The sequence below is a fragment of the Coffea arabica genome, chromosome 3c (assembly GCF_036785885.1).
Source record: "Coffea arabica cultivar ET-39 chromosome 3c, Coffea Arabica ET-39 HiFi, whole genome shotgun sequence".
NCBI classification, from domain to species: domain Eukaryota; kingdom Viridiplantae; phylum Streptophyta; class Magnoliopsida; order Gentianales; family Rubiaceae; genus Coffea; species Coffea arabica.
In genome coordinates, this window is record NC_092314.1 from 6,277,419 (window position 1) to 6,295,485 (window position 18,067).

General features: G+C 34.0%; 1 protein-coding gene across 2 annotated transcripts; it reads left to right on the forward strand.

Moving 5' to 3' along the window:
• The first annotated feature begins 1,458 nt into the window (after positions 1-1,458).
• On the forward strand, positions 1,459-17,445 carry LOC113734401 (protein ROOT HAIR DEFECTIVE 3-like). 2 transcript variants are annotated; one of them, XM_027260933.2, is made up of 18 exons: positions 1,459-1,733; positions 1,834-1,974; positions 2,083-2,149; positions 2,328-2,439; positions 2,595-2,665; positions 4,334-4,397; positions 4,474-4,542; positions 4,649-4,696; positions 4,767-4,829; positions 6,088-6,144; positions 6,335-6,484; positions 7,073-7,141; positions 7,291-7,382; positions 8,472-8,550; positions 9,126-9,285; positions 9,379-9,500; positions 9,632-9,771; positions 17,317-17,445. In XM_027260933.2, exons 1-17 carry the CDS (start codon positions 1,730-1,732, stop codon positions 9,734-9,736), a joined length of 1,473 nt encoding a protein of 490 aa, XP_027116734.1. In that variant the 5' UTR covers positions 1,459-1,729; the 3' UTR covers positions 9,737-9,771; positions 17,317-17,445. The 2 variants fall into 2 exon arrangements, with proteins under 2 accessions (XP_027116734.1, XP_027116733.1); XM_027260932.2 differs by lacking the exon at positions 17,317-17,445 and adding an exon at positions 10,179-10,445 and having other exon boundaries at positions 1,460-1,733.
• The last annotated feature ends 622 nt before the right edge of the window (positions 17,446-18,067 follow it).

Sequence of the window (18,067 nt, forward strand, 5' to 3'; positions counted from 1 at the left end):
TATATATATATATATATACTCTCGACCTCGCGAGCCGGCTCGCAAGCTAACGAGCTTATTATTTTGAATTCGAATTCGAACTCGATTTTGACTCGACCAACTCGAATCACTCACGAGCGACTCGATTCGTTTACACCCCTAGTCATTACACATCGAGTCCTCAGCCATAAGAGCTTCTTCTTCCTTTTCCTTTCATTGGAGAAATACTACTAATTTTATTGGAAAAATAATAGGTAGATCTTCTCAATGATTAAATTAGAAAATTTACGTTGTCAAAATAAAAATTGCGTGAATAATTTTAGGGTGTAAAAGATGGCCAAGTTTTTTTCCGCTGTGAAAATATGATAAGATTTGATCAAACATGATAAGATTTGATCAAACAGACACGATGAAGGCATGGCCAATGAGTGAATATAGTGCATTAATCTTAGTTTATGTCATACAATCATTTCTATATAATTTAACAACACGTGACAGATGGAAACCAACACGGGAACACGAAAAGACACAAAGACGCTTTTTAAAAGTTTCCACTAACTTGCATGATCACCCACCACAATAGACGAAAGTGGGTCCATTTCTTTTTTTCTTCCACAAATGTCAAAGAAAACACACACACACCACTCACTTAAACGATGCAGGCATCGATAAAATCAGCCCAAAGGACAATCCACAGATAAACCCTATCCAGTCAATTGATGATATGAAGGGCTCCTCATGAACCTTAAACCCAGAATAACTACCTTACGATCTTTCGATGTGCGATGGTGCACCCAACCCCCTCCCGTGCAATCCTCGCTAGAAGTCTAGTTTTTTTCTTCTACAAATGTCAAAGAAAACACACACACACACATCACTCACTTAAACGACGCAGAAGGCATCGATAAAATCAACTCAAAGGACAATTTAAGATAGACCCACAGAGAAACCCTATCCAGCCAATTGGTGACAGTAGGTCCATTTCAATGCGATAATTTTTGGAAGTAGGTCCATTTCAAGATTTTATAATATGACATCGACATCAATTATGCATCAAAAAACACAAAATGTTGTCGTCATTTCACACTTTTAACCTCTTTACTTTTGCATCACCAATGAGCTGGGCCATGCATGCAAATACAGTAAATCCACTTGAATAAATAAGCCTGTTTATGGATATTCCTGATCATGCAAATTCATTCCTGCACATCCACTTTGATGGTAATAAGATTAAGACCATGTGAACAAAGGCAATCATCTTTTTTTTTTTTTGAGAGATCAAATATTCCTGCATCCACACACTGACACACGTACACACATACGTTATGTTCTATTCCTCTCAAGTAGGTCCATTCCGGTAAAGCATCTCTGGATTATATATCCTGTTATCTTTAGACTTGACCAAGATTCTATAGTACGACATTGACGGCCATAACTATACATCATTATGATTATCATTACTCATTAATCACTCCCCTTACGTCACCTTTGTTACGTAATTCGATATGTGGTGGCATGGTCCAGCCTAGGAATTTTTCGTCTACTGTGGTGGCCGGTGGGTGATCATGCAAGTTCTAACCTAACGTGTTACATTTTTTGATATAATGGTCTTGAGAAATCACCCAAAACTTTCCACACTTTTGGAAAACCACGGATTGCATCAACCCATTCTCCGTCATAAACCTTTCTTGATATCATCTCGCACGACTTCTATTTCCTTCCACAAATTCCATCCTCTCATCTTGTCTACATGGGTAAGTTCTTGATTCACAGGATGGTGATTCTTTCATATATTTATGCTTCCTTTATCAGCTTATTTTGCATAACTAGCTAAAAGGTGAATATTTTCTTCAGCACAACAAGTTGAGGGCAACCATCCAACTCTGCTCATAGATGGAGATGGAAATTTCAACTCAAAATTTGTAGATGATCTGAAACTGGCTGCCGTGAGCCGTCCCGTTGCTGTTGTCTCCGTCTTTGGCGTGCAAAGTACCGGTAATACGTATTTTAGTTGGGTGCATCTCAAGTTGCTATTTACAAATTTCCATCCAAGTCAAAATCTGTGATTTGGGACCAATTACCAGCAAGTTTTGATTTATGCAGGAAAGAGCACACTTATGAATTCTCTGCACTCCACTAAATTCAAAGTGATGGATGCCAGCCAGGGAATGTATGAAGACCTTATTCAATTTTTAATAACCCTAGAGTTCTTTCTTTTTAGTTAGTAATAATGACAAATTTCATGCTTAATTATATAATCCATGTACAAGATCTCTCTCTCCCTCCCCTTCCCTTTTAACTTCTTGTGTGTTCTTTTTGTTCTGGGTTACTTTTAATTACCTCATTAGGCATCAAACGACAAAAGGTATTTGGGTGGCAAAATGCCCTTTACCAAATCCAAATGGTGGCCCTGAAATCCTCGCTGTTGATACGGAAGGAAGTGATGGCTCAGAGCGAGAGGTAGTTTTCAAATTTCTTGTCTTCAAATGACAGAGTTAACATGTCTTAGGAAACCGTACCTTAATTACTGTAAAGAGTACTCCACTTTGCTAGTTAAATTGTCCAGATTTGATTGTCTTCACTTTCTGATTCAGTTTTCCTGTGTCTTTTTCCAGGATGATACGAAGTTTGAGAAACAAACTGCGCTATTTTGCTTGGCTGTTGCAAACACAGTCATAGTCAACATGTAAGCTTGGTTTTAAATTTAAGCAGCACAATGTCAAACGGTCTCATCTTTTCCTTCTCATGATGTCCCTAAATTTGAGAAAAGATAAACAGCTTTAAAAGTTAAAGTTAATCAAGTAGGATTATTGAAATTCTTAAGAGGTAAGCATCCAAAAGGGAATAGTTTAAAAAATTCATCTATCACTTCTCCTTTTTTTTTTCTTGTTAATGTCAATAAATAAAGCAATTTGGTATTTGGTTGGTATGGATTGATATACACTTTACCTAGGGATATATGCGAGTCGAGCTACTCGCGAGCTCGGTCAATGGCTTGGCTTGAACTCGGTTTGACCGAGTTCGAGCCGAGTCTTGAGCTACTCGATTGTTATTCGAGTCGAGTTTCGAGCCAATATTTTGAGTCTCGTGGCTTGTCGAGCTACTCGTCGAGTCGGGGTGTATTTAAATAATATATATATATATTATAATTATAAAATGACTGTTATGGGTATAATATATATTGAATTTACAATATACTCTTCTTTATAATAAAATTCCATAAGGGCAGAAGTGTACATTTTTCGAGTCCAGTCAAGAAGTTTGATTAGACTCGACTTGATAAAGCTTGCCTAAAGATCGAGCCTTATCGAATTGAGTCTCGAGCTTAAAGGGAGTTTCTCGAGTCAAGCCTCGAGTATTGATTTTTTGGCTCGAGCTCGAGCCTAGGTACATATGAGTCGAGTCGAGCTCGAGTATAGCAATACTCGAGCTTGACTTGGCTCGATTACATCCCTAACTTTACCCATAAGCGCGTCCGTTGGTTATCCAGAATAGGAGGACAATTTTTACCCTTATAAATAGGGTAAATTACTTATAACCCCCTGCAATTTTACATAATGTCAGATATCATTTCTAAGTTTTCAACATAGCTAGGTAATCCCCTATGGTTTTATGTAAAGTGAAAAAATAGATGGAATGCAAAATTAGTTACGGCATTTATACCTAACGCGCTCTAAAAGTACATGTGATGAAATTTTAATCTCCGTGTAAATCTCTTCTGGTTTGTATAAATATCCACTTTATCTCCCTGTAATTTTTGCATTTATCCATGTAATCTACCTATACTTTTATATAAGGTAGTTAAGCTATCAACCAATTTAATGTTTAAGTAAGGGCACTAATGGTATTTCAATTAAAGATGTTACATAGGCTATTTTTCATTAAGTTTCCACTTTAAATAGAATCATAAGGGCATTAAGTGGATATTTGAAACATTAAGTGGATCATGTGGCAATAGACGAAACCATTGGAGGTTGCATGTAATTTACCCTTATATAATATCGCCTCCTTACCAACCACGGTTGTCTCGCCTCCTTACCAACCACGGTTGCCTCTACTTTTTTTTTTTTTTTTTTTTTCCTTTTTTAACGAAGTCAACTCTACATTTTAACATTTTCAGTACGCACAAATTTAGACATGTTATTCAGTAATTTCATTAGCAATTGTCCACTATTTTCTTACGACTAATTAACTCAAGGTACCATAAATGTTCAAACTTTTAAATTGGTAATTCAATTTCATTAAATGTAGCTGAAGTTGTTAATTTTTATGTATATATATTCTCCTTAAAATCTACTCATCGAAGGAGGTACTTCATACAACATAGTAAGCCAACTTTTTATTAATCAAACAGGAAGTGTTATACTGTTAACCTTAATAATGGAGGGAATCGGCCACTCTTACGAACTATATTTGAGGTAAGCAACTTTCATGGCTCAATAATTTGTTGGTGTTTGTGGTATAGTATTATCTCTATGACAGTGTACTCCTCAGGTAATGATTAGAAAATTTTGTACTCGACGAAAGGTGAATCTAGTGTTTGTTCTCCGTGACAAAAACAAGGTATAGATTATTATTTCCTTTTCTTTTCTATTTTCTTGATATTCCGTTGATTAATTAACTAGTGCTTAATCACAACAATTCATCTGATGAATTGTTTTGAATCTAGTGCCCTCTGGATAAGTTGGAAGAACAGCTGAAAGTAGGAATGTATAAGGTAAAAATCATCTGAAATTGTTACAAATTCTCATGATATCGTGCTACTGATGTTTTATATAATATTGTAGATATGGGAAGGAATGAAGAAGCCCGAAGCACAGCTGAATGCTTCACTAGAAGATTTCTTCAATGTAAGACCTGCGACTTCTAATAATCTTTGCACACATGATCCGCGCAATTGTTCCACATCCGTCACAGTATATCGGTTGAATATCGGGTGATATGTATATTATAACATATAAAAATTTTCAAAAAATTTAAAAAAAATTACTAAAAATAGAGAATTTCATAAAAAAATTGTACATGATTCATTAATTTTAATTTATTGCGATTACATAAAATATTTCATTTTAATATTTTAATTTTAATATGTATATTGCGATAGCTAATACTTATGAAGTATACCATAAAATATTTTAATTTTAATTTATTTAGTGAAAAATGAAGAATATTTATTTAGTGAAAATGGTTTTTTTTTTTAATTATACTAAGACTTAAAAGGATTTTGGCCTTTTTATAAAATTATTTTATTTTGAAAAGGATAAGAAGTGTTGCATAGGAGCCACGGTTAAACCAACATATAATAGAGAATATAGGTGGTATTTTGGTAAATAGTGTGAAATCTTTGCCTTAATTGTCTGAAATTTAAACCTAGAGATCGTCTTCTTTAGCGGACTTCTGCTCTGACTTCTACAGTTCTACTGAAGCAAAATTTTGGCCAAAAACCGTATGATTCTTTTGGTGAAAAAGACGATTTTATCGTCAAAATTGATGAAAAAAAAACTCATATCTTAACTAGAAAATGAAAAAAGCTTCAGAGAAAGCCCCAAACTTCAATATACTTAAATATCAAAACGTTCCATGAACTTCTATATCGCTTGTCGGATCATCATGAATCGCCCAATTTTGGCTGATTTCTTGTCTCGCTGAATTGACTCGGCTAATACCAGCCGAGTCAGCTGGAGTCAACTCGGAGACAGGTCATTCATTGATCTGGCCATCGATCTCGTACCGGCAAGCACCGTTCCGGTTACATATTGTCAGAATCATCTCAAAATCGGGCGATATGGCGAACCATTGCACATCTTTTCCCCCTCTTTTGGATCTGAATTCTATTCTTTAATTTGTGTAAACTAGAGGACGAAAACAAGAAAGAAACAGAAGCAGAAATTAAATAAACCTAGAGCATGAAACTTGCATAGTTTTTTCCTGGTATACTTTATCCTCCAAATCTTGAGTCGATCTACAACATGACATGAGCTCCAAAGTGATATAATTAAAACAAAATCCGAAAATAAATGACTGAATAAAAAAAATCAAAATTTGAGAACTTAAATCAAAATCTTAGTCGGTATATCTTGTGTGATTTATCGGCTTGTGATTGCTCAGATTAAAGTGGTAGCGCTATCGAATTTTGAAGACAAGCCAGAACAGTTTGAAAATGAGGTACTTATACTTCCAATATTCCATTCTCTCTTAGAGTACGAATATGGTGTTTACTGTACCTCAGACACTTGTCTATCGATGTGTGTGGTCTGCTTTTTTTATGTTATTATTATTATTTGGCGATTTTTGGTCATGGTTAACCTTTCGATCGTCTTTTATTTCCAATAAAATTTGATATTCTATTGAGCAGGTGTCTGGTCTGAGAGAGCGGATTATCTCGATTTCTACATCTGGTGAAGGTGCTGCAGGGAGTACACCAGCCTCGGGTTTTGCTGATTATGCAAAGAAAATCTGGGACAAAATTAAGGAGGACAAGGACCTTGACTTACCTCATTACCGAGTAAAACCATTAATTAATTTATTAATTAAAAGTCACTGTAGTAGTGGTCTTGTATATTGTTTTCAGTTTTCTTGCAATGTTAATTAATAGGGCAAATTCCACTTTATCCCCTATGGTTTAGCATTTTTTTATGTAACCCCCCTATAGTTTCAAAATCTATACATAATTCCCTCATGATTTGGATTAAAGTGTCAAAGTGATGAGAATGTTCATTCATAACGGAGTCACCTAAAATATCAAAAATACTCTTATGTGAAGTTAAAAATTATTTATTAACCAAAGGGGTTATGTGTATATTTTGAAAATCATAAGGGAGTTATATGGTAAAGTATTAAACTATAAGGGAGTTATATGGTAAAATATAAAAATTGTACGGGGTTAGTGTATCATGTATTTATAAGGGAAATTTCAACATTTTTAGAAATTCCGTTATGAATGACTATTTCCGTCACTTTGACATTTTAATCCAAATTGCGAGGGGGTTATGTATAGTTTTTGAAATCATAGGGGGTAATGTAAAAAATGCTAAATCACAGGGGATAAAATGTAATTTTCCTAATTAATATTCTGTTTTCAATAAATTGGTAGATCATGGTTGCTGAAATACGCTGTAACAAAATTGCTGAAGAGAAGTATCAGAGTTTTTACGATGATAGGGTAACAAGCATACCATTCTTGGTTTTGATTTGGATTTCACAGGGCATATATATATATATATATGTGTGTGTGTGTGTGTGTGTGTGTGTGTGTGTGTGTGCTTGACCATATTAATTAATTACTGTAATTTCGTTGAAAATGGTTCCTAGTCCTGGCTTCAAATTGAGAAGGATGCAATCTCAGGTGCAGTACAAGGCTTTGGCGCTAAAGTTAGTCCAATAATTGACATTTATCTGTCTCAGTAAGTGTGCCTTCACAGGATTTTCAAGTTTTTAGAATTGATGCTCTTTATGGTAATACTGTAAAATTCCTTGGACTGATGCTATATTCATGTTACGGATTTCTCAATTACCGTTTTATCCTATATACATCATGACCTAAAAGGTACTATAGCAACTTCGAATAAGCTTTGCCCATCCATTTTTCCCTCTTTTGGCTTTGGCGCTAAAGTCAGTCCAATAATTGACATTTATCTGTCTCTCAGCAAGTGTGCCTTCACAGGATTCTCAAGTTTTTAGAATTGATGCTCTTTATGGTAATACTGTAAAATTCCTTGGACTGATGCTATATTCATGTTACGGATTTCTTAATTACCGTTTTATCTTATATGCATCATGACCTAAAATGTACTATAGCAACTTTTTCCCCAAAAAAAAAAAAAACTCTCTAGAAAGTGTGATCCAAACCATTATTCTATGTGCATGGTGTGATTGTAAATCCCACAAAGAAACTCGGACCCCCAAAAAAAGGGCAAATTACATTTTACCCCCGGTTGTTTACCCTTTTTTTTTTACATAACCCCCCTATGGTATCAAAAGCTATACATAACCTTCTCATGATTTGGATTAAAGTGTCAAAGTGACGGAAATAGTCACTCGTAATGAAACTTCTAAAACTGTCAAAATTCCCCTTATAAATACATGACACATTAATCTCGTATACTTTTTATATTTTACCATATAACCCCCTTATGGTTTAGTATTTTACCATATAACCCCCTTATAATTTTTAAAATATACACATAACCCTCCTTGGTTAATAAATAATTTTCAACTTTACATAAGGGTAATTTTGACATGTTAGGTGACGCCGTTACGAATGATCATTTCCGTCACTTTGATATTTTAATCCAAATCATAAGGGGGTTGTGTATAGCTTTTGAAATCACTGGGGAGTTATGTGAAAAAATGCTAAACCACAAGGGGGTAAAGTGGAATTTACCCCAGAAATAAATCCTTTGCATTGCTGATTGTGTACTCATATTTGTTGATAATTTGGATAGTTAAATCTATCAAGAGGTTATTGATGATTGTTCAAAGCTTTTATCCAGGTATGATGAGGAAGCTCAACACTATGATGAGACCAAAAGGGACGCAAGCAGGAAGCAGCTAATTGAAAACATCATGAAGGTGCCCTAGGAATTGTTAAACTTTTCTTACTTATTTTGCAATTCTTTTGGAGCACCACACCATAACAACTATTTAATTAAATATCTTCATGCAAGAATCTGCCAATTTGGTTCTCTTTTCTCAAAAGGTAAAAATACAGTTTCTAGTAAAATGGGATAACTTTACAAACCTCCCTTGAGAACTCTACCAATTTCACTTATGAGTATTTTTTAAGTGTTCAATGCTAGACTTACCTCCCTTATTTTTGAATTTTTGTAGTAACAAAGTCAGCTAGCCCATGTAAACAAAAGCGACATAAAAGTTCAAAAGGAAATGCTAAAAAGTAGGTCTATTACTAGTTAACTTATTCCCACATGCATGGCCTATAAAATGATGAAGTTGCACAAAAGTTAACCATCCAATGCCATATATCATAAACTATAGTTTATGAATCAATGAAGAGCGTTACAATGATATATTAGTGAAGTTAAATTTGATCTACAATTGTTATTCATTTCATCGAAAATTCAGCTATATATGATTTGTTCTCAGCTAAATTTGTATGTTCATTGCTTAAAGAGTTCAAAATGCTTTAGGTTGTTAAGCCAACCTACCTTTCTGTGGTGGAACATATGAGGCATCAAATTCTAGAAAAATTTGAGGAAGCAGCTGTGGATGAGTTAAAAAAAAAGGGAGTACTCGTGGCTGTGAAGAAGAACCACAAATACACCATTGAATTCAAGAACCAGCTCAAAGGTATTATTACTAGTAAACTACGTCATAATCATACATCACCGTAGATATGCCCCAATTTACATTGAAATTTCGTGTGTAACTTTGCCTTTTCAGATGCTGCTGTCAAACAAGCAAACTGGAATCAAGACACAGAACAATTGGCCCAACTGAAGTCAGAAATAGACCACGCCATAGAAGTGATTCGTGACACGAATGAACTGCTGGAACAGCAAAAGGTAAGGAAGCTACAAATTAATGTATCTATTTAGGAAGTTGGCCGATGAAATCATCAATGATCATCTAGTTTCTAAGTTGGCTGGAGTACAAGTCTAACTTGATTGTTTATTACTTGTGTCTGACTTTCCAGAGAGATAAACGAGCGTTCTGGTTGAACGTTGGATCAATTGGGGCAAATGTGTTGGATATTGCCTTAAATGTGGCTTCTGTAATTATGGTAGCAGGACACGCTTAATCTGGGAAAAACTGCTGGCCACGAAATCATTACAGGTAATTAAGAGATATTTTCTATCTATCTATAAAAATATAATTTTTAAGGTAAAATACATTTCCAATGAGAAAACTCTCGAGTTCTATGGCGTTTTTCTTTTATTCTGCAAAAGATTTTTCAGGTCTGTGCCAGAACATATATTGCTCGTTCTGATCTCTCATTAAATTGGTTTCTACATGAGATAATTTAGTGGAGCCAATATTATACCCTTGCCAATTTCTAACTTAACATTATGGATTGTTACGATGAACACTAGATTGGACAGCAATGGCATGCCTGCAAGCAAGAAGATTCAATTATAGCACACAATAGTTATTAGAAATTTCTAATTAGTTTAATGATTAGGTGTGTTTCTGTGACAGATTCATAACATTGACAAGATTATACTGGTTGTCATTTGTTGCAGGTCATTCTTACTGGCCGTCTATATGAAGAATACAAGACCTGAAGATTGTTGTTTGCTATTGTTGTCCCTTATTTGCGTACCGGTTTTCACTGTTTGTTTTGTTTTCTTTGAAGGATTTTTTGTGTTCTTCCAGGGGCTTTGCTTTGAGTTTGGGCAACTCAATTTTTATCCTTCGTTTCTTGATAAGATTGTTTCTTCTAAAGGCCTCATTTGCGACATTGATGTTGTTGGTTATAATAATGTTTGTGGACAAAATATAAATTTGCAGATTGATTGTCATTGGGCTAAGGAAACATGCTTAGTTTGTTTTTCTGATGAAAGAAAATTGCTTAGGTTCACCAATCATGCTTTTAGTCGTGACCTTGATATCGTCGAGTGATTAGAAGAAACTTATTGATCAAAGCCTGATCAAGACAAACACGTTATTCATCTTAGATGGAGTATATAAATGTTTATGTTCAACCAGCTTGACAAAATAATAAATCCTGGAAAACAGATCAGTGTGAAGCTCGGACTTGATCATAATAGGGGCTGCCGATAGAGAGGGTTTGGACTTGATCTACTGAGGATAGATGAATTCAAGTTTCTTAGCAGTTTCAGAAGATGGTTCAATGTGTAATTATAGATATGGTCCACTAATTCCTTTATGGACATAGATATGGTTTGATACCAATATTTCAAATATTAATAAAGGACTGTGACCGAAAATAAAGACTTTATAAAGACATATATGTAACTTCTATTAATTGTGGGTGTGCCTCAGTCACTAGTTATATTAATATAGGTACACAATGGGAGCTTGCTTTTTCTGTGCAATTCAATAGGTTATTCAATTCCGTTTTATTTTTCTTTTGATGTTTTATCTTACATAATCACTCCTCTTTCCATACCGATGGTTAGGTAATTTTAGAGTTTTATATGAACTATTCAATTATTTCAGCAACTTAATTTGTTTTTATATTTTTTTTTAATAAATGACATGGGTCATTTCATTGATTCAGACCACAAATATCCTAATAAGTAAATTACAAAAGAAGACTTAATAATGTGGCTGTGGGAATTGTAAGAAGAAATTTAAGATGGTAGGCCCTAGCCTTGTCGTGCACTTCTTGATGAACAAGACTAGATAGGAATTTCATTTAGAGCAAATTACACTTTACCTCCCTATGGTTTAGTATTTTTTATACATAACCCTCATATGGTTTCAAAAACTATACATAACTTGCTCATAATTTAGATTAAAGTATCAAAGTAATGAAATTTGCAATTCGTAACGAAATCACCTAAAATGTCAAAACATACCTCTATGTAAAGTTCAAAATTATTTATTAACCACAGGAGGGTTATGTATATATTTTAAAAATTATAAGGAGGTTATATAATAAAACATTAAACCATGAGAGGGTTATATGATAAAATATAAAATCATATGGGTTCGTGCGTCATGTATATTATATTCATATATTTTGATTACTTCAACCATTTTATTTTTTAAATAAGAGTAATTTCGACATTTTCAAAAGTTCTATTACGAATGATCATTTCCATCATTTTAACACTTTAATCCAAATCATGAAAGGGTTATGTATAGTTTTTGAAATCAAATAGGATTATGTACAAAAATACTAAATTATAGGGGGTAAAATGTAATTTGTCCTTTCATTTATGTTTCTTGAGTACATCTAATTGATAGGAAAGGCTCGGAGTCGTCGACCCTTTACGTTTTCTCATCTATTTCTGCATTGCTATGAGTTGTGATTCAACGTATAGATCCCCTTTCTCACTTTTTTTGTCCATTATTTGTAGACCATATATGTAACTTAGCCCTTTTACCCTTTAATATTGAGTGTGTTTGGACAGGAGATTATTTGTCCAATTTTATTTACTTACATCATCATTATAATTTTCAATACATCTTTTTATCTTATCAATTATCTTTTTATCTTACATGTATCACATCACAAAAAGTCCTACAGTAATTATTCCAAATAATATTTCAAATAATCTCCTATCCAAACACACTAATTGTTTTCAACTCTTCTGAGTTTAAATCTTTCAATAAAAAATGATGGACCCAAAACAATAATCAAACATAAACCCACATGAAAAATCAAGAAAAAACGATATTGAGACAAAGGAAATTCTTCTTTTGTTAACCAGAGGAGGGTATGACTTTCTTTCAAATCTTCTCACAAAAAAAAAAAAAAAAAAGAACCGAGAGACTACTATTCTAATCACAATGCCTTGCATAGGTAACTCCTATTACAACTACCGCTAGTAATAAGGGATTCAATCCCACGTGACCACTCTAATAACCAAACAATAATACTAACCAATCCACCAATGCCACATGGCAACATAAATAAATAACCAAAGGCTTGATTTCTATTTCTACAAAGAAGTTTCCCAATTTAGGAATCCAGCCTAATTGGACACATGCCATTCGTGTTGAAACCTTAGGTCCTCGCAAACCCCTAATTCTTAAGGGAAGGAAGAAACCATGTGAAGATGACCTCTAAGAATCTTGATTCATCTAGTTAGAAGAAATTCCATATTTTGAATAAATTTACTATTTGCATTTATATAATATATATATGTATGCATGTATGTATTCATTTAAAAATATCTGATTGTCATTTAGTCAATGAGTAGCTTCTTCTTGAGAGCTTGAGGCATTGGTTACATGATTTTTTCTTAAGTGAAAAGTTGTTCAAAGTGTAATCAATCCATTGTATGATTTATGCCTTTACTTTATGTTAACTTTCAATCAAGCAAATCGAAAAAGAAAAAAAAAAACGATTTCAAGAGAAGTAGTTTGAAAGTATTATTTTCTGTTTGATAGTTTATAATGTGTTTCTATGAGTAGTTTTCAGCTTTTTGAAATGGTTATAAAAGGAAACAAAAATTTCTATTCTTTTTTTAACAAATTATTTAAGAATCGATTTAAACCAAGAAATTGCAAGGCGTCGAAAACAAGCTCTAATTTAGGACCTTTAAGAATCCCTGCATTTTTTTCTTTTTAATTGTATTAAAGAAAAAATTTGGGTCCTTGCATTTAATGCATGGAGGGATCAGGTCCTTGCATTTAATTTATAGAGGGATCTTTTCATTTTTTAACTAGGGAATGATTTCCCATGCAAGGCGTGGGAGCATTAGACCTGTTGAGAAGGCAAATTGCTCTGTTGATTGTGTAGTGAATATTTTCTACTGAATTATATCCTTAGGCTAACATTTTCTATCGAATAATAATTACAGCAGTGCGATGCGAAAACACACTAAAAGTCATAAATCAGTATATCATGATGCATGCTCCATAGAGAGTCATAGACTACAGATACATAGAACTCGATACTTAACCTAACATAGGATACTTGGTATATTGATGAAGAAAAATAAAAATAAACAACATCTGTGAGTTGATTAACCAAAGTCTAAGTTAAATGGACTTGCCTACAATAAACCAAATACGCATTTTGAACACTTAAAATAAGACATGAACAAGGAATGTAACTTGAACTAACTATCAGAGGCCGTAAACCTCAGAAGATTATTGATATTTGGAGTTATATATTGTTTATATAATAAATGTCTATTACTAATTTGTGGTAGCAATCAAGCTGTTGCTAGGAGATCCAAAATAAGAGCAATCAAGCAGTTGTTGCGAGATCAATGTAAGACAGTCATGCTGCTGCTTATCTCGACAAAGAAGTTGGAAACTTGAGAAGGCCACTCAACAATGTCTTTTATAGGAGCCTTGCAAGTGAGAAATTATTTTATTCTCATTAGTAAACATCTTCAAATAAGAAATTATTTTATTTTCATTAGTAAACATTTTGAAGTAAAGAAAACACATCAGCAACAAAGTCCATGAAAGGAATAGTTCCTTTATCAAGTACTAAGTACAACTTATTGAGGCATAAAAGAACAAATGACTGGCTTTCATGTTATGTTGTAAAATTTGAAGCTTCAATTCTCTAAACTAAACTACTAAACTCAAGATATGCAAATAGGACTATCATTACCCTATATTGTTGTCTTCTATATGTGCTTAAAATGAAACCAAAATAGCAAAGGACAGCAATAAAGAACAATTTAGGCTCTGTTTTCTTTAAAAATGTAAATCAACATAACTAAAGATTTTGCTCATTTTTTACTACATGTTGACATCATTGCTCTTCTGATATACCACAGTGGATATTATCCAAACATGAATCTTGAAGATCCTGCAATTTTTCGAAAGTGACATTTGTTGCACTTACTAAAATGCTATCAAAATCCTCCAACACAACCAACAAAGCACACCTGATATTTGAAGTTGACCAAAAGTTGTAGTGTCAAAGCCCAAAGTGCCTCAAAGATGTTCATGCGACACCCATTGAAGCACACCATTATAGCAGTAGGATAATTAAAGCAAAGTCCACGTCTTTGCGCAGTACCAAAGAAACTAATATAAAAAAGACAGTTGCAAAATGATTGAAGAGTAAGATATGTTAAAGCCGTTGTCCCCCGATTAGGATCCTTCCACTGAATAATTCCCTTTCAAAAAACCAAGATATGGAACTTAGTAGTGGTTATTTGTGTTAGAAATTAATCAGTACATGACCAGTATCAACTTTCTAAGACCAAAATTGAAACAGAAACCAAATTATATCAAACAATTCATGATTGACTGCATATTCTACTTATTGAGCCCCAAAACATGTGGAAAATTTGATCCAAGACTGTAGGAGCTGGGAAAATATTCTTTAACTGGTCTTTGGTCATAACTATGATAGTCAATAACAGGACAATACAATAAAAATCAAAATTTATCTTTCATAACAAATAATTGTTGCATAAAATTTCTGGAAAGGAATAATAGTTGAATTGCTACACATAGTAGAAAATCTAGTTTAAAGGTGATAGCATAAATGAGGGCAGAGAACAAGGATTTCTTTAGTTTAAAGGTGATAGCATAAATAAGGGCAAAAAACAAGGATTTCTGGAAAGGAATAATAGAGCCACCAGGATAAAATAGTAAGCTTTAGATGCAGAAATCATCTCGGAATCATCTCGGAATCGGGCGATATGGCGAACCATTGCACATCTTTTTCCCCTCTTTTGGATCTGAATTCTATTCTTTAATTTGTGTAGACTAGAGGACGAAAACAAGAAAGAAACAGAAGCAGAAATTAAATAAACTTAGAGCATGAAACTTGCATAGTTTTTTCCTGGTATACTTTATCCTCCAAATCTTGAATCGATCCAAAGTGATATAATTAAAACAAAATCCGAAAATAAATGACAGAATAAAACAAAATCAAAATTTGAGAACTTAAATCAAAATCTTAGGTGGTATATCTTGTGTGATTTATCGGCTTGTGATTGCTCCGATTAAAGTGGTAGCACTATTGAATTTTGAAGACAAGCCAGAACAGTTTGAAAATGAGGTATTTATACTTCCAATATTCCATTCTCTCTTAGAGTACAAATATGGTGTTTACTGTACCTCACACACTTGTCTATCGATGTGTGTGGTCTGCTTTTTTTATGTTATTATTATTATTTGGCGATTTTTGGTAATGGTTAACCTTTTCGTCTTTTTTTTTTCCAATAAAATTTGATATTCCATTGCGAAGGTTGCTGGTCTGAGAGAGCGGATTATCTCCATTTCTACATCTGGTGAAGGTGCTGCAGGGAGTACGCCAGCCTCGGGTTTTGCTGATTATGCAAAGAAAATCTGGGACAAAATTAAGGAGGACAAGGACATTGACTTACCTCATTACCGAGTAAAAGCATTAATTAATTGATTAATTAAAAGTTACTGTGGTAGTGGTCTTGTATACTGTTTTCAGTTTCCTTGCAATTTTAATTAATATTCTGTTTTCAATTAATTGGTAGATCATGGTTGCTGAAATACGCTGTAACAAAATTGCTGAAGAGAAGTACCAGAATTTTTACGAGAATAGGGTAAAAATCCTTTGCATTGCTGATTGTGTGCTCATATTTTTTTGATAATTTGGATAGTTAAATCTATAATGAGGTTATTGATGATTGTTCAAAGCTTTTGTCCAGGTATGATGAGGAAGCTCAACACTATGATGAGACCAAAAGGGACGCAAGCAGGAAGCAGCTAATTGAAAACATCATGAAGGTACCCTAGGAATTGTTACAATGATATATTGGTGAAGTTAAATTTGATCTACAACTATTATTCATCGATTGAAAATTCAACTATGTATTATTTGTTCTCCGCTAAATTTGCATATTCATTACTTAAAGAATTCAAAATGCTTTAGGTTGTTAAGCCAACCTACCTTTCTGTGGTGGAACATATGAGGCATGAAATTCTAGAAAAATTCGAGCAAGCAGCCGTGGATGAGTTAAAGAAAAACGGAGTAGTCGTGGCTACGAAGACCCACAAATACAACAATGAATTCAAGAACCAGCTCAAAGGTACGTATTATTTCTAGTAAACTACGTCATAATCATACATCACCTTTGAGTCCTTTATGATTTACTTCACGGTTCAAATATGCCCGAATTTACAATGAAATTTCATGCATAACTTTGTCTTTTCAGATGCTGCTGTCAAACAAGCAAACTGGAATCAAGATACTGAACACTTGGCCCAACTAGAGTCAGAAATAGCCCGCACCGTAGAAGGGATTCGTGCCACCAATGAACTGCTTGAACGGCAAAAGGCAAGGAAACTACAAATTAATGTATCTATTTAGGAAGTTGGTTGATGAAATCATCAATGATCATCTAGTTTCTAAGTTGGCCGCGGTTTAAGTCTTAACTTGATTGTTTAATTACTTGTGTCTGACTTTCCAGAAAGATAAACGAGAGTTTTGGTTCGACATTGCATCAGTTGGGGCAAATGTGGTGAGTACTGCGGCAGCTGTTGCTTCTGTAATTGTGGTAGCAGGACACACTTAATCTGGGAAAAAATGCTGGCCACGAAGTCATTACAGGTAATTAAGAGAGGTTTTCTAACTATCTGCAAAAATATATTTTTAAAGGTAAAATACATTTCCAATGAGAAAAATCTCAAGTTCCATGCCGTTTTTTTTCCCTAATTAGCATAATTATTAGATGTGTTTCTGTGACAGATTCACAACATTGACAAGATTACACTGGTTGTCATATGTTGCAGGTCATTCTATATTAAGAATACAAAGACTTGAAGATTTGTTGTTTGCTATTATTTGCGTACCGGTTTTCTCTGTTTGTTTTGTCCGCTTTGAAGGATTTTTGGTGCTCTTCCAGGGGCTTTGCTTTGAGTTGGGGCAACTCAATTTTTTATCCTTCTTTTCTTGATAAGATTGTTTCTTCTAAAGGCCTCATTCTTAGGTTCACCAATCATGCTTTTGGTCGTGAGCTTGACATCGTCGAGTAATTAGAAGAAACATGTTGATCAAAGCCCGATCAAGACAAACACGTTATAAAATGTTCATCACTGTTTCATGCATTACCAATTTCATCCAACTTTGATCTGAATAGCACCAAAAGGATCAAGGTATTTGTTTGGAATTTTTTTTATTTACTTGCACATATTTTTCAATCAGTTTTTAACATAAAAAAAAAATATTGCAATATTCTTTTTCAAAAATGATCTCACGTGATCTCTTATCCAAACGTACTAGAGTAATTTTTTTTGGTTTCCTTCGTTCACAATCTCGTCGCAAGGCATCATTGTGCTTCGGATGTTTTGAAAGCAAGTCGTGGCAGCTTCCAACCCAGAAAGGGTGAGATGCTTGAGAAATTGGCGTCCACTCTATACTGTACTACCTCGGGTAATACCAGCCACATGAATGTGAGGACAACAAATCCAAAGATCAATGGCCCAGTTACCAGCTGTGGCGTCGAAGGCCATTTTCCAGCTCAAACAAGGCTGACCGGAGAAT